At 38.2% G+C, this 27,239-nt stretch overlaps 1 protein-coding gene and 1 long non-coding RNA gene across 7 annotated transcripts; one reads left to right on the top strand and one right to left on the bottom strand.

Annotated features, from left to right (window-relative positions):
* Positions 1–188: 188 nt before the first annotated feature.
* Positions 189–2,294, bottom strand: LOC128632724 (uncharacterized). The gene is made up of 2 exons (XR_008396298.1): positions 1,789–2,294; positions 189–475 (listed from the first exon to the last, which is right to left on the bottom strand). It is a non-coding gene; the product is annotated as an uncharacterized LOC128632724 (long non-coding RNA).
* Positions 875–26,860, top strand: mark3a (MAP/microtubule affinity-regulating kinase 3a). 6 transcript variants are annotated; one of them, XM_053679682.1, is made up of 19 exons: positions 875–1,585; positions 5,387–5,581; positions 5,974–6,027; positions 12,694–12,742; positions 14,081–14,146; positions 14,259–14,329; positions 15,045–15,101; positions 16,237–16,473; positions 16,562–16,681; positions 17,311–17,410; positions 17,980–18,092; positions 18,253–18,397; positions 18,749–18,951; positions 19,109–19,215; positions 20,436–20,675; positions 21,692–21,718; positions 23,379–23,488; positions 24,971–25,015; positions 25,789–26,860. In XM_053679682.1, exons 1-19 carry the CDS (start codon positions 1,535–1,537, stop codon positions 25,875–25,877), a joined length of 2,079 nt encoding a protein of 692 aa, XP_053535657.1. In that variant the 5' UTR covers positions 875–1,534; the 3' UTR covers positions 25,878–26,860. The 6 variants fall into 6 exon arrangements, with proteins under 6 accessions (XP_053535657.1, XP_053535658.1, XP_017319252.1 ...); XM_053679683.1 differs by lacking the exon at positions 21,692–21,718; XM_017463763.3 differs by lacking the exon at positions 24,971–25,015 and having other exon boundaries at positions 876–1,585.
* Positions 26,861–27,239: the final 379 nt, after the last annotated feature.

Raw genomic sequence — 27,239 nt, 5'->3', positions numbered from 1 at the left:
TGACACTTGGATTATGCGAGCATGCCACAAAACGAAATAACTCCAACTCAAAAAATAAGATAGGAAGAATGTAGCGAATAAATTAGGCATATTGGAAATATTTAGCATTTTTGAGCAAAAATGGGTTTTAAACAGTTAATTAGTCTAGTAATTACACTAGTAATAATAAAACAAAATAGTCATAAACGCATTGTCATTTGTATTTTATTTTTCAGTTTTGCTCCAAGTTTTCCTCTCTGGCACCTCCAGGGTTGTGGGTTTGAATCCTGCCTCCGCCCTGTGTGTGTGTGGATCTTGCATGTTCCTCCGAGTACTCCGGTTTCCTCCTCCAGTCCAAAGACATGTGTGGTAGACTGGTTGTCATTTCCAAGTTGTCTGTAGTCTGTGAGTGTGTGTGATTGTGCCCTGTGATGGGTTGGCACTCCTTCCTTGTGCCCCGAGTTCCCTGGGACAGGCTCCAGGCTCTCCTGTGTTTCTACGCGGCATTGAAAACGGATGGATGGAAGTTATGTCAGATGAATAACCTTCACAACAAGCTCTATTAACTCATTTTATTAATTAATGGGAGGTACTGGCACAAGGATGATGTTCTGAGTATGTTCTGAGCTGTTTTAGCTCTGCTGTCATATTTATGCAAGACAGAAGTGGTGCAATATTTTTGACATCTCTTTTTCAACCCATCCCACCCTGAAAGCTCCCAAAACTTTGAAACAAGAAAGTGGCCGAGGATGGGTCTCCAATGAGCACAGAAATCAGAGTTTCTTCATTTCCTGTGGTTCTTCACAGCCCCGCCTGTTTTTCCACAAAATCCCCCTACCCTGCTCCAGGATAGAAGAGTAGCTGCTATTCGCCATAGAAATACATGCTACTCGCAACCAGTCTTCTGATTGGACTGTCCACTGCTCTGTTAGCTGATAGAGATGAGCGGGGAGGGATTTGTCAGAATACGAGTAGGGGGGAAAATAACGCTTGAGGTGTCCTAGCTTGTTTGCCATTGGGTGGCCATCTTGGAAGGAAGGAGCTTTAACCAAAAGCGACAGGCAGAGGTCGGAGGAATGAAGCTGTCAGAGAGCGCCTCATTCCCAGGCCCATAACACAACAGCTTTATTCAGACCCGTCGAAAAGGAGTGTTTCAATGCTTAACTGCTTTTATTTGTTTCACAAACGGACCGTGGTGGGATAGTCAGGGCCTTGTGGGGGTGATTTTTCTTCTTCTTTTTCTTCAGTACAACCGGACATCCGAAATGTGAATCAGAGAGCCGCAGTCAGCCACCGTGCCTCTAGTTACCGCCTTCTGTTGTTTTGGGAAGTCCGTTTTTTTAGACTAGCTAATGGCTCGACCCCGACGTTGGATTACAACGCCGTTTTCATCTCAGGGACACAGTCTGTAGCCTGGACATTATTCCAGTGTGAAGTTTTTCCACAAGTTTGCTCGTCGTTAGCTCAGTACAGTAATGGTGTAGACAGTGTTAAACAGCGTCGCGTTATCTCACGTTCAAAACCGTTTCTAATCCAGACTCTACTCAGCCATACAATGTCAACAAAAACAGCATTACCGTCCGTCAACGAGCGGAAAACCGAACATGTAAGTAGCCCGTTTTCTTTCTCAATCATTCATGTAACGTTACTCGGTGTATTTCTTTATAATAATAATAATAATAATAACAATAATAATAAACAGCTAGCTGAGACATTCCCTGTCCCTGAAACGGCGCCCTGCTCTCTGTCCCCTACATTTACATGGTGGTGTTTCTCTACCAGACAAGCTGGAACTTTTTGTACACTCACCTAGAGCAAAGCATTCAACGAGTGCTGTGGTTGTTCTCCATTTCGGAAGATTGCAAAACTCTCCGAATGGTGCACTTACTAGTGGATAAGGCGTGATTTCGTACAAAGACACCGCTGTGTGTTTGTTCCTGCTTTGTTACAGTGTAGCATATCGAGTCCATTATTAAACGCTGTAGTTCTTTTGTATCATATGGACAGATGGACCTCCAGCATGATGCCACACGCATGGGGTCTGCAGCATCACAGGGAGTGGACTTTTAGTCTAGCTAATGTGTGCAAAATATGTTTAAACAAACACTCTTGCAGAGCAGTGTGTGTACTGTATAGTTTTTTTATGATCTATCCCTGTATTTTAGGTGTGTAAAGGTGTACATTGTCACTTTGACTGATGAGAGCTAATGCGCATTGGCGTGAGGTAAGGTAGGGGGGTAGTCAGCTGTCTGCTTGGTGAGTCACGACTAGGAACTGCAGGTGAATGCTTATTGCTGCAGTTTCTCTACCCATTCATCTCCAGCCTCATAGATCTCTAAAATGTCGCAACACAAACAGTGTGTCTGATGTCATGTGTGCGTCACAGCCTCGTTCGCATAGTGTGTAGGTCTCTGGGTGTGATGTGCAGGTGATTTTGACCATCACTGACCTGCAGCTTGTCATTGGGATCAAATTTGCTTTGAGTCATTCAGAACCACTGCATTCTTTTTTTGTCCTACCCGCTGATCATCGTTCATATATGACCTTTACAATAAGAGGAACGCTCTGCACCTATAGATATATGCTCGAAGATCGAAGGAATTTCTGAGCGTCATTAAATTCCAGCACAAGTGATAGAAAGAACATCATTATACATGTATCATATATATGATGAAACCCCAGACGAGCACTATTAAAACACCCTCTAGGTTTTACGCATACGTAAGGGGTGTTAGAACCCAATCCTGGAGAACCGCAGCACTGCACATAGCACTGAACCTCATCTAAGACACCTGAATAAACTCCTACACTAAAAAACAAACAAAAATACAACGTCGTCATGGGCTGAATTTAATCTGTTGGAAGAAGGGAAAGCCAAATCTCTGGTGGAGTCTGACACCACAGGCGTAGATAAACATAATAATGGGAGGTGTTGGTCAGCAGTGGCGTTAATGCACTGACTCACGCCTGTTACACAGATTTCAGCGCTGATATAACCTGTCTGATGAGTATCGCCAGCAGGCGAGTATCAGTGAGCCAAGCAATTTGCTCCTGAGGCATTTGGTTTGCTAACACAAAAAGGGTCTCAACTGATGACGCATCATAGCAGTATTTTAAGTACCCACATTTTGTCCTAATCAATCTACCTATTTGAATATTGGTGTGTTAGCATTGATTTTATCTTTGCATTTTAGCACTGTGTTTTAGTATATTTCCTGTTCCTCAGTATTGCTTGCCATTGTGGCAAGCATCTCTCACAGTATTAAAAAAACCCACTTTCATGGAGACTCAAAAAGCAGCACAATGCTTGCATTTTAGATCAGACTGTATCGATACTAAAGCTGGAACAAGAGATGATCTGGTTTAGTTAAAACTATACATTGCACAAGGTCAGCTTTCTGTGGATACAGTGGTGTGTTGTTAGGAGTATCATACTGGGCATCCCAACGTTCTAAGTTATTTCCTGAACAAATGAATGAAACAATTCAGTCACTTCCAATATGTGTTCTATTAATATATTGTTCTAGGTATGCAAAGTTTTAAGAAAATAGCATGTTACAAATGTGTAATATGTGATAGGTTTGTGTTTTCCTTAAAGCTATAGTAAATGGAAGTAAATGTAAATACTGCATGTTTATCTGCTAAACATATCAGTGTATTTAGTTTTCACGTATTCATATCTAGTACATGGTATGCTGCACTCCACTTTTTTTGCAGACTGCTGGCAGTTATGTACCTTTTTTTTGTTCAGATATTACAAGGTCAAAACTTGTTCCTGCACCATTTCATAATTATGTCACTTATCATCAGGACCTTGTAAAATGCACAACAGTTTAAGATCTATAATATTTTCTCCAAGCTCAGTGTTCAGTGGCAGTAAGACTGTGATTTATGGACTTTTTGCTCATCGTACTTTTATCAGGGAAAACTTTAATATTTGTATCTAAAGGATAATCCCTAATATAATTTTAAAAAAGATCTAAAATATCACTGGTAATGTAGCGCCAAATCAGGATTTGTGCCTTTTGTAAAACTGACACCATATACTGAATAGAGCCCACAATATATATATTTTTTTGTTGTTGTTGTTATTGAAATGTCCTCTGTAGGCTGCATTATGCAAATGAACATGAATAAATCATGCAGGTCTTAATTGTGTCTTTTTGAGTTCCTGAATGTTTTGTCATAAACCTAACATAAACAACACCATAATACAATAGAATGTTATACAGTGTCATGAATTTCAGTTGTTATCACGCATATATATATAGTTGTTATAAGGCATATCACAATTGCAGCATGTACAGTGACTTCCAGAATCTCACACTGATGAGAAATCTAATCTGTACTTGAAGAGTGAGAGAACATTTTGAATATAACCATGTGTCACAACTATTGGCACCCTTGGAGCTTTTTATGATCAAAATTTAACCGTAGCATGTTTCCTTTTTTATATATATATAGGAACTCTTAAGCAGGCATCCATGACTTCCTGTTACACTAGGGTATAAATATGAGGTAACGCAGAGGCTAAATGCACTTAGTAATTCATCAACATGGGGAAGTTTAGAGAAGACACGAAAAAAATGAGACAAAAGTATATCGTAAGTAAGTAGCATTTTGACATTCACTGCATTTAGCAGAAACTCTTTTCCAGCATGACTTATAAAAACACATCCTCATGCTAGTTCACTAGGTCAGGGACTAAGAATACCATCAGCCTAAAAACCCTGTTGGGGCTTATTAAGCAGGAAAGGAAAACACAAAACAAGGTGTTTTTTCAAACCAAGTCTCTAAGGCTACAATTAGATGCCACCTCCATACCAACAAGCTATTTGAAAGGCATGACAGAAGAAATGCTTTTCTTTCCTCTGACCAAAAACATTAGAGCCTGGAGTTCACTAGACACTACCGGAACTGGTGTCTGTGGTTAGATGAGACGAAAATAAAGCTTTTTGGCACCAAACACTTAAGGAATAAAAAGAAGGATGGTTATACAGAAAATAACCTAAATCTCCACTGTCAACTATGATGGTGTTCCACAGTTCCTATGGTTCCACAATCTGTGGGGTTGTGGAACCATATTTCCTCCAAAATCCCTAGGAACCTTGTGTAGTACATATGGCAGTACAGTATATGACATTGCTTGCATATTTTCAGTAAGAGAGTTAGCTTATTATCCACAGACACATTTGTTTTTACATAACTTAAAAATTACAGGGGGTAACAGTAATTTTGGAGCTGACTGTAGCAATGCATTTCACTTATTCTGTACGTATCAGTTGCCCTAGTACATACATGTATTTGTGTGTAGATGTTATCTGAATCTTACTAGGTAACTTAAAACCAAACTTGATCCCTTAACTAATATAGATCATGATGATAATTTGCTGTTTCACCTTCACAGCACACCTCTAATGGTCACGGTCGTATGGAGGGGGCCTCTCGGTCTGTAAGGTCGGGTGTCCGAAACCGTAATTCAGGCAGTTCAGGCTCTGAAGACCAGAATCCTCATATTGGGAATTACAGGCTCTTGAAAACCATTGGAAAAGGCAACTTTGCCAAGGTCAAACTGGGTCGTCACATCCTCACTGGCAGAGAGGTGAGCGGTCAGCAGTGTCCTTCCTGTCACACAGCTTTGTACTTCTACTAGAATGTTACAGCTGTAGGATATTAACAGATCTGTACATGCAGATTTTAGTTGCACCCTAAAATACTTTGTTAGCACATAGCCACATTTTTATTCTTTATTTAACCATAGTTTAATATTGGTGTCTTAGAAGCTGTAATATTATTGTAGACATAGGCAAATTCAAATGAATTGATTATTTAATTTTTTTCTAACCTCTGAGTGGTATGCATAGTAATAAAGAAAAAAAACTTACCCTGGAAAAAGTAAGAGTCCATATTTCAATGCATGTATTGTTAAAATAAAATACTAGAAGTTAAATAGGGTGCCGTCTTATGTGTAAAAATTCAAATCATTTTTTACAGGTGGCAGTAAAAATTATTGACAAAACCCAGCTGAATCCAACAAGCCTTCAAAAGGTGAGCTATATTATGGGTTAAATCTAGAGTTCTTGTTTTGGGCATGAGTATAGCTTTTAGTTTTTATTACATGTATTTAAAATGGATATTTGGAGAAATTACTTATTTATTCTAAAAAAAATAATAACTTTAGGCATGCCTCAAATCACCAGGTTTGTATCCTTGTTCTCAAGGAAATGATGTCATCCATGTCAGGAAGGGAGGTCACTGTGGACTCGGAAACATTGTTTTACTCTGTGGGAAATTATGTCCATAGGGCTTTGAGTTGGTACAGATGAGTGTTGGTTATCATTTAGTCTGTATATTGGGTCAAAAGCACTAGTTTGAGTTTTGTAAGGTTTATTGTAGAACTTTTACAAAACCAGTATGGCATTCACCACAGTGTAAGTAGTAAATAAAGGGCTTTTAAATGGAACCCCGACTATGAAGACTTGTATGGTTTATTAGATTAACGCTGACATCCACTATATAAATCCATTATACAAAAACACTCTAGATGTCAGTTAAAACAAAGCGGGAAAAAAAGCCTTGCACTTGTAGGCCACCATTGATGTTTATGTCACAATGCATTCTGGGCAGTGACCTCAAATGATTGCAACGGCCCCTACAGCGATATAAACATGTCTTCAGCCTTTTCAATCTGAACCCGAGCGTAACGTAAGCAAGGAGACTGATATAGAAGACATTACTCAAAATGTACATCAAAATGAAGACGATCAGAGAGGTGAGGAGGCGAGACTGGAGCAAAATCCATGGTGTCTGTGTAGCAACTGCACGTCTATGCCAACCGAGAGTGTTTGTTGTTCAAGGTAAGCATATGGATTAAACTATCTTTTTATGATGAAACGTTTTCTAATCTCAATAATTTTTAGAGAATATCAGATATTATCTCGCCGTCGAATACTTTATCCTGTTAAAATTCAAACAGCCCACCAGTGCTCTGTCACCATGTTATGAACAAATCTATGCTATCTACACAGCTCCTGTGTGTACGAAGGTACTCATATCTTTGTAAAGCTAAGATTCTTGTTATTCGATTGATATAAACCGTTTTTGATGCAATCACAACAGCAGCTACAATCAACGTCTCTGTCAGACCTCCGTTATACAAACAAACACTTACGAAATGGAGGCAACTCAACTCATATGAAGCCTCATAGTAATCCACTGATAAATAACATCCTGACAAAACAGTCTTGTTACACTGGCAAATTTCCAAACAGTATAATTATGAAAAATATTTAGTCCACCTTTCAAAAGAGACCAAATCCATGCATGTACTCCAAATGGGTCAAAAACAGCTTTAATTTTACTTTGGGCATGCCTTGGCTAGGTGTTTTAGTCTAATTTTACACAAGCTTTATGTTCTGAGAATATACATAAAAAATCATACTAACAAGATGCTTACAGGTTTGATTATATTTACAGATATCCCCTGTATCACAGCATGCAAGAACAAGAAAATTCCAGCCAAAAGCAGCACAGTGTGGCATTCTTTTCCTGTTGTGGAGGCTAGTAGCTAATTCTTTTGAGTGCCCAATGCAACCATTTTACATCATCGACTCAGAGAGCATTGCGCATGTCACGTAATATGTATTAAATATGAAGGATTAATATATTAAGTATATTAAGAAATGTGTTAAGTATTTAACATATTTCTTGTGTTTCTAACAGTGCATTTTAGTAGGAGAGGGCAATTATTGTGTGTTAAGGCCAACAAGTCTTCATAGTCGGGTTATACTCATGACGAAGTTATACTCATGACATTGATTTGTGGTTCGTCTGGGGACTGCTTACAAGCAGAATTTTTATTCGCAATGCTAAACATTGACAGACTCTCCATCTGTCAAAGGAGACATTGACAGTGTCTCCTTTCCTATGTGTTGGCATTGTGTATCTAAACAATCTGCAGAAAATCTGCATTATGCTTGATTGTGGGGGGGTGGAGCAATGGCAGATGGACAAATAGGTGGCAGATAGGAGTGAAGTGAGACTGAGGGCCAGCAGGATGATTTTTTCAAGAGGAGATAAGGAAAGCCACAGAAGGGCCAATGTTGTAGGTGGTGAGAGATTCAGAAGAGGCCCATGAGCATAGATGAAGTAAAAAACAAGCTGGAGAGGAATAGAGTAGAATCCACTCTCATGCTTTCCTTCTCTCTGACACATGCATTCAGAGACCCTGTCTCTATTATTAGCTGGGCACAGAAGCGCACTGCAGTTAGATTTTCCACAACACTACTGTTTTGGATTCTGTGTATATTCTGCCTCTCCTGCCTTCTGGTCCTGGTCCAACAGAGAAAATATATATGAGAGAGAGAGAGAGAGAGAGAGAGAGCACTTCATCACCGCTTTGCGAAATCATCCAACTAACCCTTCTAGCGTCAGATTTTTATTTTTCTCAAATTTGCACTGATGCAATGCCAGTGCACCTCTTCTGTAATCCTCTTGCCTCTTTTATAGCTCTGTTTTACCTGCTTCCTCTCATTCCCCTTGCTTATTACTGTAGCAGTGTCCTTGCTTCAAGAGTTATTATATTGTTATATTCGAAAGCTCACATGTCTGTATGAATGTGTGAGAACTTCGTTGTCACTAAACGGTTGTGTAATTGCGCGTGGGTGTGCATCTTGCACTTGTCCCCTGACTGAAGTGAGTTGTCGTGCCGCAGTGTTCTTTAGCAATCATGTAGGTGTTAAGATTGTGGATCAGGGAGAGAAATGGACAGCAAATGGAGAAAGATGGATTGACAGACATAGCTTTCAAGAGCAAAGAATACTTTGCTCTGATTGTATATGATGTATCTGATGAACTGAATTGTATCATACAGATACAGATACAGTCCCGATTCATTTGTTTTTGCTGTAGACTGAAGGGATTTTGGTTTGACATCAAAAGATGATGAATATGAGAAGAGAGTTTAGAATTTCAGCTATTATTTCCTAGCATTTATAAATAGATGTTAAACGACAGAGAACATAGTACATTTTGTATCAGACCACCCAAACACTGACAGGTGTTTTTTGCTGCCCAGGTGTGTCCTGTTAGATTGATTGTTTAAACGATAAACAGCTCTGAACATCTACTCTTGAAGACTACATTTGTTGTTTAAAAATGATAACATGAAGATCAGATAGCTGGGAGAAAAGCAAGCCATTTTGAAGCTGAGAAAAGAAGGGAAATTCACTCAGAGGCATTGCACATTGGGAGTAGAAAATACAACAATTTGGAATGTCCTGAAAAAGTAAGAAACTACTGGTGTACTGAGCACCAGACACCAAATGAGTTGGCCGAGGAAAATCACACTAGCTGATAACAGAAACATTGTGAAAGCTATGAAGAAAAACTCAAAAAGAACAGTCAGTGACATCACCAACAACCTCCACAGGGCAGGTGTGAAGGTATTACAATCCACCGTTTGAAGAAGACTTTGAGAGCAGAAATGTAGAGGCCAACCACAAGATGCAAACACTCATCAGCAGTAAGAATTGGAAGTCCAGTTTGGAATTTGCAAAGAAATACAGAGATGAGCCACAAAAGTTTCATAACCAAGATTAACCTATACCAAAGTGATGGAAATACCAAAGTGTGGTGAAAGAAAGGATCTGCTCATGATCCAAAACAAACTGATCAGTCAAGCATGGTGGAGGTAGTGTCGCGGCTTGGGCTTGCATGGGCATGCTTCTGGAATAGGCTCACTAATTTTATTGTTGATGTAACTCATGTTGGTAGCAGCAGAATGAATCCATTGTGAAGAATAATCATGTTTCCTTAATTTAGCAGATTAATATAATTTCAGACACCTGTGTTAATTTTTAACAAGAGCAACTCTACTTGCTGTCCTTAGTGCATTTCTGTCTTCCATTTTATTTGGTTTGCAGAAGGTTCACAGCAAGCTTGGATATATTTTTTAATGAAACCGTGAGAGTCTTTGCATCAGATTGATATGGATACACCTGTCAAAACATTGCCTTACATTTAGTCAGTTCAAGGAATATATTGGATGGATGGAGGATAATAATAATAATAATAATAATAATAACAATAATAGCAAACACAAACTCATTTTCATATATATTTATCTCCCAGTTTGACATCTATTGGTAAACAAATGTTTGTTTGTTTTTTTCGGATATGGCATTGCAAAAATAAAAGTGAAACTTTTGGTAGACCAATGATTTTTTTTTCCCCTGAACCCAGTGAACTTGTTGCCATTTCTACAACATTCTGCTCTGCCCTGCTGTCTTTAACAGCTACTGCTGTAGTCCCCAGATGGATTTATAGAGACACATTTGCATTTACATTTATATGTATTTGGTTGGTAGATGCTTCATCCAGATTGACTTTTATCCAAGGTCAGATTGAATAAATTGGTTTATACTATACAATATATAATATATTATACAGTGCCTCCACTAATATTGGCACCCTTCCTAAATATGAGCAAAGAAGGCTGTGAAAATTGTCTTTATTTTTTAACCTTTTGATCTTTTGTTAAAAAAAATTCACAAAAATACTCTGTTCTTTTTCAAACACAGCACAGTCATTCACACACAATCAAAAAAAAAAAAAACTTTGTTAAATAAATGAGTGCCACAGTTATTGGCACCCTTTTAGTCAATACTTTGTGCTTCCTTCCCTTTGCCAAGATAACAGTTCTGAGTCTTCTCCTATAATGCCTAATGAGGTTGGAGAATACATGGCAAGGGATCTGAGACCAGTAGTCCATACAGAATCTCTCCAGATTCTACAAATTTCCAGGTCCATGCTGATGGACTCTCCTCTTCAGTTCACCACACAGGTTTTCTATGGGTTTCAAGTTAGGGGACTGGGATGGCCATGGCAGGACCTTGATTTTGTTGTCAATAAACCATTTTTGTGTTGATTTTGATGTATTTTTTGGATCATTGTCTTGCTGGAAGATCCAACCACGGCCTATTTTAAGATTTTTGGCAGATGGCAGTCAGTTTTTCATTTAATATCTGTTTGATATTTGATAGAGTCCATGATGCCATGTATCCTAATGTCCAGGTCCTCTGGCAGAAAAACAGCCCCAAAACATATTTAACCACCTCTGGTGTTTATTGCCAGATAGCTTTATTTTGGATTCATCTGACCATAGAACCCGATCCCATTTGAAGTTCCAGTAGTGTCTGGCAAACTGAAGATGCTTGAGTTTGTTTTTGGATGAAAGTAGAGGCTTTTTTCTCAAAACCCTTCCAAACAACTTGTGGTGATGTAGGTGACTTTGGATTGTAGTTTTGGAGACTTTCTGACCCCAAGATACAACTAACTTCTGCAATTCTCCAGCGGTAATCCTTGGAGATTTTTTGGCCACTCAAACCATCCTCTTCACAGTGTGTTGAGACAATACAGACACACGTCCAATTCCAGGTTGATTCATAACATTTCCAGTGGACTGGAACTTCTTAATTATTGCCCTGGTGGTGGAAATGGGCATTTTCAATGCTTGTGCTATTTTCTTATAGCCACTTCCCATTTTGTGAATCTCAACAACCTTTTGCTGCACATCACAACTATATTCTTTGGTCTTACCCATTGTTATGAATGACTAAGGGAATTTGGCCTATGTGTTAGCTCATATTTATACATATTTAAGTCATGGTTGAGAAATTTCCTGTTCCTAGTCACCCAGGTGTACTGAAAATGTAAAATATCATTGGGAATATACTTCAAATGTATTTTTCTCATATTAATTCATAGGTGTGCCAATATTCATTGCACACCTATATTTAACAAAGATTTTATATATATATATATATATATATATATATATATATATATATATATATATATATATATATATATATATATATAAACCTGTGTTGTGTTTGCTATTGTTTGATATCCATGAGAGCAGAGTATTTTTGTGAATTCTCTGAACAAAATATGACAAGGTTAAACAATAAAGACAATTTTCACAAGCTAATATGCTCATATTTACCAAGGGTGCCAATAGTAGTGGAGGGCAGTAGGGGTGTGTGCGTGTGTGTGTGTGTGTGTGTGTGTGTGTATATAATATGTGTATATATGTATTGACTTATTTTAGTACCTTTTAGTATTCCATCTTTTTCCATATTAAACATATATAGTTTTAATGAATACACTTAATATATGATTTATTTACTACAATAATAATAAACAGACCTTGCACTGTACCTTTTAGCTACCACCAACTTTACTTCTTATTTTTAGCATGTACACATAGTAAATAGTCCTGGATGTTGCAGTTCTCCCTCTGCTTGGGTGATTTATAGTAACCTATGTATTTGTTTTAAACTGCAGGTTGATAAAGTTTTACTGTACCAACACCTTTACTTGCATACTTATCCAAAACAAATGTTTCTGTGTCCTTTTTTGTCTCTTACATGAGATTAAAAGTTGATTAACTTGTATTGTCTAGTAAAACTCGTTTTACTTACGTAATTGCATTTATGTCTATGTTGAGATGAGCTTTGTTTGTTCTGAGGTTAGTACTGCTGCTTGTACAAGAAGGACAGCATGTGTGAACTGTCTCCAGAAGTGTCTCTTAACACTTGCTCAGTGTCTTTAGCACTCTCTCCATGCTAAAGCTGGTGGAATGATGCCTGTGGCTTGTGTCCCTTTCTGTATTTATTGCTCAGTGTTATGTTTTTTTTCTTTGTCCATCAGCTCTTCAGGGAAGTTAGAATAATGAAGATTTTAAATCACCCAAATATTGGTAAGTTGAAAATAAAAAGGTATCAGTAAAATGCTGTGTGCACATTTCCTGTTCCTGTCTGCCTTATAGTACCAGTTAGGATCCTCAGATTTACTCCTCTGCATTTGTTCTGATTTTTACACTTGTACACACGGTAATGAGTCATTGGAGCAGACCTATTCTCGAGTATACACAGAAAGAAGCTCTGTGCATCCTTTCTGCCAGTTTAGACTGCTTTAAATGCTTTAAAGTCCTGAATCTGTGTGAGAGAGTGCAACGTGTTGCCTTGGAGACAATTCCTTACTGGTGCAGTCTTTATTGCAGAGTGTAATGGGCATACTGATGGAAGTACAATGAAGCATTTGTCTATATAAAATTGCCAACCCTGTTACATACCTAAAGGTCTTAAACAATATGAATGCACACATTGTCAAGGTGCATGTTCTTCCAAATACAATACAAATTGTGATACAGGAGTTACTATTTGCAATGATTCCAAAAATATTACAATGGGGCTAAACAAGGCATCATTTTCATATTGTGGAAATATCGCAATAAGAACGTTTTAAACGTTATCTTGGGACAACATAAGTTTATTACTTGATATTTGTTTGTAAACATTTAGCTTTTTTTTGTTTCAAATCATTCAGCACTATATGATAACTCGTGTATATAAACAGATTTCGACTGCATAGTATTGTGCTCCATAAAAAAAGGGAAATGAAGCATCACCAAAGGAAATCGTTAGTTGTTACTGACGTCTATAAATATGGAATTGTGAGACCTCATAATCATACCACAGGCCAGGCCAAACAGAGGACAACCACAGAGGTCCTGGTGACTCAGGGCAAAAGAAAAATAATGACGATTTGCTTGTGTTTATTTAAAATATTTCTTAGGGATGTCAAATCTGGCCTCCATATTGTAGAGATTGATTTTTATTTTAAGTAGTTCTATTGAGAATGATTTTTGGTAGAGTAAAGATAAATAGTTTCACACATGGATAGCAGAATAAATCATGATTTCGAGTGAAAAATCCACACTAATGCATCATGCCTTTCTGGAAGGGAGGAAAGAGAAAATCATGGGGAGTGAAAATTACAGATGGAGAGAGACATTTCAGTCGAATGAGCCTTTATGAAAAACTGCATGGTTTCTACCATTATTCAAACGTTGTTTCTATTGAAATTATTAGAATGAAATCTCCCAGCTTTAAAAATCATTATTCATACATTCATCTTCAGAAAACTGTTTTATACTGGTCAGGGTCACAGTGTCAGTTTAAACATAAAAGATTATTCACTCCAAATGAGGAACATTTCAAATGTAATTTGTCCTGTGTCTACTTATCCCCTGCAGTAAAGTTGTTTGAGGTGATTGAAACAGAGAGGAATCTTTATCTTGTGATGGAGTATGCCAGTGGTGGTAAGTGTTTGGTTGTAAGACACGACCTCTTTTTTCGCTTATTTGTGTGGTGTTGTTTGAGATTTGTCTTGCTCTCATTGATTTTCATTGCATTCATTTGTTTTGTGCGCAGGTGAAGTTTTTGACTACCTTGTTACTCATGGCAGGATGAAGGAGAAAGAGGCCAGAGCTAAATTTAGACAGGTGCAGGATTCTTAACAACTGTTTTACATCCACATTCTCACATAATGTTTGATCATAGGGTGGAGAATTGCCACCTAGACACAACCTTTTACCTCTAATATTCTGAGGAACTGATGCTTACTATCTGAGCTCACCTATCTCACACACATACTAAGCGGAGTCTGGTGTAATATTCATGTAATAGTAAACTGCCAAACGAAGTGAATTAAAATGTTCTTTAATTTTGTAGCAGTAGTTAGTTCCCCATTAATTCTCAGTTTGAAGTCCCATTACTCATCAGTAGGCTATTCAAATAGATTAGCAACATGAACTGGCACAACCATGGTGTTATCTTTAATGCCTGGAATCAAAATATGTTCTGTAAATGGATGTTGTTTAGATAGAATATTTACAAAAGATTGGTTCCCGTTCAGAATGTGTTCGAGTGTGGTTGCATCTGCAGATTTAAGATAAAGGGTTGTAAACAGATCCAGTAGTAGTCACATTGATACTGGGAAATACAGGTCAAGCAATTATGTTCATTGGGATAAAAAATAAGCCAGTTTGTGAAAGCAGATTTATCGCTCCTTCCTGTGCGCCTTATATTCAGTTTAGGTTCAAAGACCTTCCTGCTAATTGAAGGTCAGATGTAATAGGCAATAAATGAACGGCTATTTAGATATTCATATGTCTAGATTTTAAGTCTACTTAATGAAAACATTTTTGTTCTTCTCAGATTGTATCAGCTGTGCAGTACTGTCACCAGAAACACATTGTTCACAGAGACCTGAAGGTAAGCATGCGTTCATGTGCATGCTCTTGTGGCCGAGGGTGGATATGCTCATATTTATGCCTTAGGTATTTTTTTTATGTATGTATGTCTGTACTGCATGTGAGGAAGCAGAACATGTTCTCTTGAGAGGCCCCTCATTATATAGATTGGCCATGCCGACATGCTTTCTTCACTTCAGACTGCCATGAATAATCCATGAGCACAGTAAGAGGGCTTTTGGCTACATGTATGCCTCGATGTAAGTGAAAGGAGATGAGAAAGGATCATGGCATGTTCCTGAGGTTATTAGTAACATCTGTATGATTTGTCATATGTGATAGCATCTAAGGTGAGTGAGGAGAAACTGCTACAACATGGAATATAGTGTGTTCCTGAGGAGCAGAAGATTGTAATAGATCGTGCTGCTCTAAAATATGGTTGTTGTTGTTATTAGCACTCATAATAATGTTGTCTAAGACATTTGCACCCTTCTCTTTGGAGCCTACCGATGCCTTTAATTTGTAAAGTTAGAATTAAGCTAGTAATACACAACAGAATTTTTAGCTCAGTTTTATCCCCAGTATGCATTTTCAGACAAATTTTAAAAATCTGAAAATGTAAAATTTTTTCCATCTTAGATTTGCCTGCTTTTTATGACTGAAAACCTACAGAAGTATTACAGTGTAAGATGGGGACTTTAGAGACTGAGCACTTGCTTATGGAATTGTGGACCTGCAGTATATTTATCATGTAAAGATGACTACGTTTTGGCGGGCACAAACAAGTTCAGTTAGATGTAGTATGTCCAACTCCTTCCTTTTTTTAAATTAAAAAATCCATTATTGATTGTAATGTGTGCAATGTTCTCTGGTATTTTTTTTAAAAACTATTCTGGCTTTGTACATTATGTAGTGTATGCCCAGCTTTAGGCATACACTGAGCAATATGGCTCTATCTGTAACTGAATTATGACATTTTTTTTAATACTGCAACTTTGTCTTTGAGCATAAAGCTACAAACTGTTCATCTCTGTGTATCAACAGTCAGCAATTTGTCATAGCCTATTTAGAGATATTTTTTTCGATTAGGGAAACAGTTTAGAATTTTAAGGCTGGAGAGAATCAATAACTCCTCTATATCTATTGCATTATTTTAGGCTGAGAACTTGCTGTTGGATGCCGATATGAACATAAAGATAGCAGATTTTGGCTTCAGTAACCAGTTCATCGTGGGAAATAAGTTAGACACGTTCTGCGGCAGTCCCCCATACGCTGCTCCTGAGCTCTTTCAGGGCAAGAAATACGACGGGCCTGAGGTGGATGTCTGGAGCCTGGGGGTCATACTCTACACTCTGGTTAGCGGATCACTCCCTTTTGATGGCCAGAACCTCAAGGTCTGAATTTCTATGTACAGCTCCGTTTATAGTTTAGCATTCGTAGTTGAGAAAATGTGTAATTTATGTTTTTGTGCATGTTTTGCAGGAGCTACGTGAACGTGTTTTACGAGGTAAATATCGAATTCCCTTCTACATGTCTACGGACTGCGAGAATCTCCTCAAACGTTTCCTTGTGCTCAACCCTGCTAAGAGAGGAACACTAGAGGTTGGTATCTCTGGCATCCTTTTTTAACCTGAACCTAGCCCCATTACCATAGAACAATGAATAATGCAGCTGCAGTTTGCAGTATGTGCACTCTCTGTATACTCTGCGAGTGTGGAGAATAGTGAGGGAGCACACAAAAAGCTTGGTCTGCCGCTCACCGTTTCCTAGCTGCAAGACATAAAACATTCCATTATTCTCTTTCATACTCCTCTGGAGTAATCACAGTCCTACACTCTATTCAAACAATGAGTGTGTCAATATTTGCCAACTTTTATTTATACATATGTGCTCTTTCATATTGAAGAAACAGTTTGAAAGCACTGTTTGTAATATTGTCTGCCCCCTGGTGCCTGTAAGGCAAATTTCACTGACAATGAAAACAAGCCGTCTCCTTGCATTTCCCCTTGACAAGCCTTCCCCTTGTTTTTGTTTTTACGCTAATAAAAATCCAAGAAATGTTGAAATAGAATGGTGATATTGCAGATTTGTTTTCCTAATGTATCTATGAATTTATAGGTCTAGAAACACCAAATATTATTACAAACTGCACTTAGTTGTTGTGTCTATTATGGATTTACTTTACCCAATGTATAATGACTGGATGTGGAATGATCCTTGTTCTGTCATAGCAAATCATGAAGGATCGCTGGATCAACTCCGGTTCAGAGGAGGATGAGCTCAAACCCTACACTGAACCAGAGGTTGACATCTCTGATGGGAAGAGAATAGGTATGCAGCAAAATAAGTCTCTGCCTCCTGTTTTCTGTTGTTGTGAAGGTCACAGCCTTTTATAGGATGTCAGATCTGCGTGTGTAACCACATACACGCATAGACCTAGTCTTTTTCTCACTTCCTCAACGTATGCTTCCCTCTTGGCTCATGAGCATCACTTTCAACTACATAGATAGTCATTGAGTGAGCAATGTTAGGGTAGTGATCGACTGATAATTAAAAGCCCATGAAATTCAGTCTAATGTAGGTGTTTTAGTGAAGCCTAGTTCAATTTACTTTTGGAAGAAGGTACTTTGCTTGTACATGAAATTCCACAATGGTGGCATTATATCCAATGGCCCAAAAGCCATCTTTACTGTCAATTATTATTCAACTCATCTATACATTACCTGGGAGAAAAAAACTCTCAGGCGTACATATTCAATATGCATCAAGCACTTCAAAATATCGGATCTTATTTATTTTAGAACGAACCACCTTATTCATGTAGAAGCATGTATTGTAATATGCACTCTTTATTCTGTCACTGATTTGTCACATTTTCTTTTGCTGGGTGACTTATGCAGATGTGATGGTTGGTATGGGCTACACCAGAGAGGAGATTCAAGAGTCTTTGTCCAAGATGAAATATGATGATATCACAGCCACCTACTTACTGCTGGGCAGGAAGCTTAATGAGGTGAGAACTTGCACCACTAAAGCCATTTCCTTCTTGGTAAATGTTCATACTTTGTGTATATCACCACAGAAATCGATGCATATCCACAGTGCAGGTGTTAGAGAATCCATGAAGAGCAGGGATTTTATCTTTAGATTCTGTTTTTGTTTTTTTTTTGCAGGAGGGGAATGACCCAAGTACCAGCAGCAATCTCTCTGTGGTGAAAAACAGGCCTGCTAGTGAGATGAATGGCCAGTCACCAGCTCACCAGAAGGTCCAGAGAAGTGTCTCGTCCAATCAAAAAACTAGACGCTACAGTGACCAAGGTGGCATTCATCCGAACAGTTTTAATTCACCTTAAATCATATAGCAATTCCCTATCATAAAATAAAAAACGTATACATTCAGTTATTCTAAAGGCTATAAAAATACGAATAAAAATTTTGGAATTTTTATTAGTATAATTTTGCGCAGAAAAAACTAATAACTTTTTGGGCCAAAGATGACGAGTTCTTTTGAGTCCTGAAAAAGCATTGTAACTGCATTTTAAATTAATACAATTCATATTGTAAATTCAATTATATTACATTATAGATGTATAAAGCTGAACATTTTTGTCTCTCTTTTCCTTTTGATCTTTCTCTTCTTTCTCCTCTCTCTGTCTCTGCCGTTGTCAGTGGGTGGTGTTGTAAACACCGGGTTGAGTAACGTTAAGAGGCCTATTCCCAGCACAGCAGACGTTAACACTAAGCAGGATGGAGGCGTTGTAGTCCGTAAAGCTCCATCACAGAGCCCCCCCAGCCCATTACTGGGCAGCGCAAATAACCCTAACAAAGCAGACATACCTGACCGCAAGGCAGGCAACTCTCTCACTCCTAATGTGAGTGCTTGTGTTTAAGTCTTAATTTTTCACTGTGTGTTAATGACGGTTTTTTGTTTGTTTGTTTGTTTTTTTCTTTCAGCATGAATAATAATTAGCGTTTTGGCGATTTTGCACTATATGTGATGTGCAAGATATGTGTGTTGGTTTTGCTCAGAATAACTCTGGAGGATCTGGAGGAATGGGTCGGAGAAACACGTACGTGTGCAGTGACAGGAACAACACAGATCGCCTCTCTGTTGTTCCCAATGGAAAAGAGAACAGGTACAGTTAGAATGAAGTCTCTCCTTGCAGCCTACCTGGCCCACTTGTAATATTTAAAAGTGGTTTTGAATGTGCAATTTATTTTAGTAATGATTGTCATTTTAAAGTTTAACTTTTATATCCAAACAATGAGGAAATAGAAATCTTTCTGCACTAGAATGCAAAAGGGCAAAGTTACGTTTGTGTACACATTTGTGTGTGTGTGTGTGTGAATGCGTTGTACAGTATATGTACCATATTACATTACTGCTCACCTTTATTCACACTATCCACATTTCACACCAGATCTGTAATGTAGCCATCCATATGGCAGTTATATACCATCATCTCTGTATATACGTGCACTCTGGTTTCTATCACAGCTGGCCTGACCACGGTCTGAAACATGTGTTAAAATCAACACCTGTGTCCTGCGCTTGATGGAAGTTGCACTCGCCTCTAAAAATGATTAAGCAGCATGTTGTGTGTTGTGTTAGCAGTGTCATAACCTGAAATGAATTTCAGTTAACGTCCGGCTTTGTTTTATTGAATAATTTATGGCACAACCTACTGTCACACATTTTTTCCATTTTAATAACATTGCCATGAAATACATTTATGACCGTTCCATGAAACATGATTAAAATAACGTTAGTAATAGGGGGAAATTACACCTTTATATTATAAATCCTCATCTTGCTTTTTTGCAGTAAATGTTATTACCTAATAGGGCATACATTTTAATAGTTTCTGTTAGCCCTTTTTTTCCATAGAAACATCTGATTCTAATTTCAAACCATATATTTTATTAGGATTAGGCAATAGATTATGTTGAATCTGTTTTTAAAAAAAATTGACTATGGTTACAGCCCTTCAGGGACTCTCAAAAATGCTAATGTGGCATGGGCAGAATTTGAGCTTGACACCCCTGTTGTACTGATTTTACACTGATTTGAGTTCTCATGACCAAAGAAAATTTATTCAAATTGAAAATGTCCAAGTGTCAGTATTGTCTTGTGAAGCCTGTGTCTCGTATCATGGCTTTAGTGTATCATCTCATACCTATTTGACATTATTTTCATTGCACTTGTAAGTAGTTTGCCTTGCAAGCAGCCGAATGCTTTAAAAACGTCTAAAAAAAAAAGTGTAAACATACAAAGACTTTGCTAGTTCTACAGGATGTTGTAGACAAAGGGAGAGAGAGGAAAACTCTGATCATGTTCCTTCCTGTCTTTCTGCAGTGCGTCTTTGTCTCCAGATCAGCGGAACCCAGGTGCCTCCACACACAGCATTAGCAATGCTGCTACTTCTGATAAACTGCGATTCCCACGAGGCACCACGAGTCGCAGCACCTTCCATGGGCAAGTGAGGGAATGTCGCACTGCAACGTACAACGGGCCACCAACCTCACCCGCCCAGCCCCGCAGCCGTGCCAACACCAACAACCTGCTCACCAAACTCACCTCTAAACTCACACGCAGGTAAACACACAAAACGCACACAACCCTGAAGTCTCACACCTGTTTCACACACGATCTGTTTGCAGTACGTTTGTAGTGCGTATTTTCTTTCCGTGCCCACGTTAACAGGTTAGAGCATTTGCACTGCTCACAGATGCGGCGCGACCAGTAAGCTGCAGGAGCGGCGCAGCGGTGCAGCAATTTGTTTCCACACCAAGTCTATTTTTGCTGTGCTGCACACGCTGAATTAAAGTGATAGTGCATGGTCCGTGATAAAAATGAACACTGATCGACATGAAAATTTTGTAATTTCCCCATAAATGCATGCAATTAAAGTATACAACTGTTTTACATAGTCATCTTATTACTTTAAGCCTGGGGTAAAGCAAAGACCAAAACACTTACCAGGGGTTGCAAAAATAACTAATGCGGTCAAATTTATATCTAAAGTATATTTTTTAAAATGTAAAATACACTACACAGCATGTTATATTGTGTGTAGATGTCACTGTTTGTGCGGATGGTACGTTTTTTCATTCAAAATGTTTGTGATACTACCTTTTCACATAACACAAGTACCATGTTTAAATGTTTTGCCACTTGCTTGAGTAACGTAATATATAAATCTATATAGAAGCAATGAATGGAATATTACGTTGTTTATATTTATTGTGTTTAAACATGAATATGTCTATGAAAGATTGTGTACTGTGTTGTTCTAAACCCTCCACCTTCACGAGAGCATGCTGCTTCCGCACCGCATACGTACCGCAATACGTGCTGCATACGGATCATGTGTGAATCAGGCTTCACAGAGAAGAAACTACATACATGCTTTGTATGTAGCATTCGTACTCATTAATAAAATATACATAATCAAAGAGAATAGACTACATTTAAAATGAACAAAAAAACTTTTCTAATTTTAAATGAATTGTTCAGAATGTTCTATTGCAGTTTCTTTAGTTAAGTTTCCTCATTTTGTCCATCTTTGTAATGTTTCCTCCTTTTTGTTTTGTCATCTTTTTGTATTGTAGAAACATGTCATTCAGATTTTCCAAAAGGTAGGACTTCAAGTCTGTTGGGGGTAATGAGCTACAACGAGCTGGAATACTAACATGTAGCGCTTAGTGATTTTCTTCGATTGCTGTGATTGCATTCATTTATCTCTGTATTTGATTAAGCATGCCTTTAAAGCTTTATCTGCATGCTAATATGACAAATTAAAATCAGAATCTTGCTATGGATTGCAACTAATCAAGTCTATCTGCTTGACCTACTGGTGTACTCGGCTCATGTTTCCATGGCAACATGAAGCGTAAATCTGTTTTTGCGCAAACTCATACTCTGTTAATGAGTTGTAGCATGATCCATCCATGAAATGGTCATGGATCAGTAAAGTTGCAATCATGTGAGCTATCGGCTTTTTGATTTATTTTTTTGTTTTATATTCATATATTTTTGTTCCCCTATTGATAGTAAATGATTAAGAACCTTTTTTTCCTTTCTTTTTTTTGGACTGTACAGGACTTTCTCTGATTCCTCTGATAGTCATGATTGGTACACCTTAAGGGCTAAAATGTTTACTGGTCATGTAAATGTGCTAAATAATTTGGAGTTAGGCAGTTACCTGGCAGCAGCTAAATTGGATAATTATATAAATGAGCAGATGTGGAGGTGTTCCTAATAAAGTGGTGGGTGAGTGTATATTGTAATAAGTAGGATGTCAGGGCTCCTAAAGTTAATTAGTATTAGACAGCCATTAGCCTGGGGCTAATTAATTAGATGACTTTACTACCAGCCGTGTGGACATATCAACTATGTTTCTGATGGTTTTAGCTAGAATGAGTCATCCTCAAAATAACAGCACTCCTTTCTATGTGAGTGTGTTGGACTTCTGAAACAGGAAAGGTGAGCATTAGCTTTGCGAAAATAGTTTGGACATTTTCAGGTAACACTTTTGGCATCGTTTGAAAAAGGTACGTCTTTGGTACGTGACATGCGAGCCATTTTTACATTTCAGATGGCTTTTTCCTAGCGAGTGCCACAGTGTGAGGTTCACTTATGCCATTAAACTCACCAGTGTCATGTGTGAGTCAGTTACTGAGTCAAGGACTGGAGTTTTGAAATGACAGATATGCATGTCTATTTGGATTTAATCTTTTAGTAGACCGTCTTATACAGTGTGACTATCTATTACACAGCTCGTACCAATAATTATCATTAAATCAATGGCCCCAGGCTTATAAAATGTATCACCACTAAGTAACCTGTCGGCTAGTGCCTGAAGCTCAGCAGAGGCTGTCTCAGGATGGTTTAACCTCATCTCTTGCTCTTTGTTTTCACTTTGCCTCTATCATTCATCTGTTCGTCTTCACTCACCAGCATATGTAGCTTATTTTTTGTTTTTGTTTGTTGTTTTGTTATTTTTTTAGGGTATGCTAAACAATTTAGCAATTTTCATTACCGAGTTCAACTTTGTGTGGGTATTTTTCAAAATGATATTGGATCCACAGTTTTTAAACTGTTGTGAATATACTCCAGCACTGACAAAATGGGCTCTTTGTTGTTTCTTCTGTCAATTTCAACCTGCCCCTCTTTTTCCCCTCTTATGTGTCCCTTTGACTTCTTTTTTCCCCATCTCTCTTCTTCTTTTTCTTCGCTGGTTATCTTTTCTCTCCTCCACTCTGTTGTGTTTTTTTTTGTTTTGTTTTTTTACATCAGGGTCACTTTTGACCCGAACAAGCGTCAGTGTGCTGCTAAATCAGGGACGGGGGCCCCCTCTGTGCCCCCCACCCTGTCAGCCCCTTCCAACCCTGCGCCAAAGACTCTTAGTAAGTTTGTATTCTTTCTCTCTTTTTCTATCCTTCCCATCCTCCTCTTCATCATCTTTCACTTTCTGGAAACGTGTCTTTACAAAGGCTATTTGGCCTTTGCATACTCTAATCGCTCACCATTCTTTTAAAATATCTTCGATATCATTACAAATCTTTTTTTTTTTTGTGCATATTCAGGAGAAGAAGCTATAGGGAGTAGTAGGAATGTACAGATGGAGAGTGTCTAGAGGAAGGGCTAATTAAAAACCACTCAACAATATTCTGTGAGTGTGCATATGTATGTATACCCTAAGTGGCCAAAAGTATGTGGACACCTGATCATCACATCTATATGAGCTTCAAATCCACGGGTGTTAATATGGAGTTGGCCCTCGTTTGCAGCTGTAACAGCCTCCACTCCTCTGGGAAGGCTTTCTACAGGATTTTGGCATGTCTGTGGGAATTTATGTCCATTCAGTCAAAAGTGCATTCGTGAGGTCTGGCACTAATGTTGTACGAGAAGGCCTGGCTCGCAGTCGGCATTAATCCCAAAGCTGTTCAGTGGGGTTGAGGTCACGGTTCTGTGCAGGCCACTGGAGTTCCTCCACACACCAAACTCATCACACCATGTCTCAATGGACTTAGATTTGAGCACAAGGGCAGTCGTGCTGGAACAGGAAATGGTCTTCCCCCAAACTGTTGACACAAAGTTGGAAGCATACAATTGTCTGAAATATCTTTGTATGTTGTAACATTAACATTAGCTTTCACTGCAATTAAGTGGCCTAGCCCAAACCCTGAAAAACAAACAATTATCCCTCCTCCAGCATCACTGTTGGCACTTTGCATTCGGGTAGGTAGTGTTTTCCCGGCATCCGCCATCAGACTGCTAGATAGTTAAGCATGATTCATCATTCTAGAGAACATGTTTCCACTGCTCTAGAGTCCAGTAGCAGCATGCTTTACAGCACTCCATCCCACACTTGATCTTGCACAAGGTGATCTTAGGCTTGTGTGCCGCTGCTTGGTCATGGAAACCCAGTTCATGAAGCTCCTGATGGACCATGCTCGTACTGATTTTGCTTCCAGGGGCAGTTAGGAATTCTGTAGTGAGTGATGCAACAGATGATAGGTGAATTATTATTATTTGAAAAACATTTTTTATATAGCTTCAGCACTCGGAAGCACCACATACTTTTGGCCCCACAGTGTATATGTGAATAGGTTCCTCACAACATGCCTTTAGATCAGGCAACTCTCTCAACGTTATGAGAGAAGCACGGTAGCTCAGGAAAATTATGACTATTGTCAGAGATGTCCTCTGCCATCTGATATATAGCTTCTGTACATTTAGATATTTTACTCTTCTTCCTTTTCACTTTCATTGCAATCCCTCCTCCTCTCATTTTCCTTTTTCCCCTGCTCTAACCAATGATGTTACACTTAGCTCAAATGTGCTGTCCTTCTTTCCTTCCTTTTTGTTTTCTAATCAAATAACAGAGTCTCAACCGAGTTTGAGAGAAGCGGGAGATTTGAGGGCACAAGGTGAGGAGTTTCTGAGATCCTCTACCCTCCACTTGGTTCATATATGTTTGATCTCTACCTCAATTGTGTCTGACTTGACCCATAGTGTATTATCACATCATGCTTGAATGGTCATTAATGGGGCCAGTGAGACCTTTGCACTTCTGGAAACAGAACTAGTACAGTCTCATTATGGTCATTTCAATTGCATGTGGCTTTTTATGTACTGGTGTGATTGCTGTTTGTGTATTTTGTAATGTGCGTTGTTGTGGGGTTTGCATGCGTAAACAGTTGTGGGTTGCTGTCTAATATATGTATTTAATTTACTGTTCTGTGGATTTACTATCTCCCTTTCACTTCAAATATGTAATATATCATTTATTACTAGAAGTAGGGCTTGGGTGAAGAGATGTGTGTGTATATTTAATTTCTTATAAAATAAAAATCCCACAATACATTTTGGTTTGGGAGAGAAAAATAATATTGACTGATAAACTGATCAACTCATAACATGTAGCACACTGAACAATAAAAATATATTTTAGTACTGAATGTTTCCTGCTTTTCTGTTACATAATTTAAGATTACACAAAATGTCACAGGAGACACTGATTTTAATTTTGTCCTAATTATTGTTTTGCTAGCCCATAATGTCATGATTATATTGTATAAAAATATCTGCAAATATTGCAAAAATAATTTTTTAATTTTTTTTATTTTACAACCCAACCAATCCTTTTTTCTTTTTTTTCCCACCCATATTCCCTTCTTACATTGTTCTTTCTTTCTCTCAGTCGCCATGTACCTGGGGATCAGCAAAAAGATGAAGGGAAAGATGGAAAAGACGGGAAACCCCGCTCTCTCCGTTTCACCTGGAGTATGAACACCACCAGCAGCATGGAGCCAGCCGCCATCATGAATGAAATCTGCAAAGTTCTAGACGCCAACAACTGCGACTATGAACAGCGTGAACACTTCCTGCTTCTCTGTGTCCATGGTGATGGACATGCTGACAGCCTTGTCCAGTGGGAGATGGAGGTCTGCAAACTGCCCCGCCTCTCACTCAACGGTGTCCGTTTTAAGAGGGTCTCTGGGACATCCATCGCTTTTAAAAACATTGCTTCTAAAGTTGCCAGTGAGCTCAAGCTATGAATGTCTATAATCTATTCATGTAGAAGAAAAATAAAACTTAAATCCTATATAGAGAAACAAAGCTGTACAATCACAAACGTAGCAGTTTGCAAGATGTATGGGTTTTTTTTAACAAACCACTTACCCTATGTATTTCAAGTGTATAGACTTTAACATTGCTAAAAGCAATAATTTAAGTGTCACAAGTTGTTACACACTGTAAAAGAGAATTTATTTGAATCGTTTGCTCAAGAATGTGCACGCCTAGGCACACACACTCTATATCCCTTACAGAGTGACAATGTCAAGATGTGGCATAAAAATGTAAAACCAGAGATATACTTTATTCCTCTTCAGACAGTGTTAATGCTGTAGGTATTTGGTGTTTTGAGCAGCCTGTGTGTAAAGGCTATGTAAAATCTTTGAAGAGCCAAAATGCTTTTAAATTGCTTCAGTTATTCTGCACCTCAGTCAGGTTTGTTGTCAAGGTTTTGTGCTTGTAATTGAATGTGATCCAGCGACCCAGTTTGAGTTCACTTTCACTGTGTGAATGCTGCAAGACCGGAGTGAAAAGTTTTATTTATTTTATGCCCATTACCCATGTGTAAATAATGCACCTTTTGATTTTAATTATTACATTGTTGCCATTCCTCATACTCTCAAGAGCTCTAATATTTTAATGAGCTACTTGTAATTGCTCACAGTTATGGATTCTATTAAATCAGCTGTACATGACTGGCTTTATTTGCTAGCTTAAATTGTTCTTTCAGTCTGCACTCATTACTCATTCATAAACCACCCTTTCTTCTAAAAAGTGCAGGGGTATATCGCATAGTTGTGAATATAAAATACTTGATTTAGCTTGACTTGGTTGTGGGAAGAGAGAAAAGCGCACTCAAAGCAAGAGTACAGCGAGGGGATTGCCCAACATTGTCCCAGAATGACAAATGTTCTGAACACTTTAGATACCTTATGTTAAACAATTGATAATGTGAATGCTGATTTATGATCAATACAATTGTGTTTGTTTTAGCTTTAACTTTAAAACAATTGCAGATGATACTTAGATTTTGTACCATTTAACAAGTCCATATGTTATGGCTTCAACCACTAC

The sequence above is a fragment of the Ictalurus punctatus genome, chromosome 3 (genome assembly GCF_001660625.3).
Source record: "Ictalurus punctatus breed USDA103 chromosome 3, Coco_2.0, whole genome shotgun sequence".
In the NCBI taxonomy this organism is placed as follows: domain Eukaryota; kingdom Metazoa; phylum Chordata; class Actinopteri; order Siluriformes; family Ictaluridae; genus Ictalurus; species Ictalurus punctatus.
The sequence above is the reverse complement of the archived record's forward strand: the minus strand, read 5'-3'. Positions and strand labels throughout refer to the sequence as shown.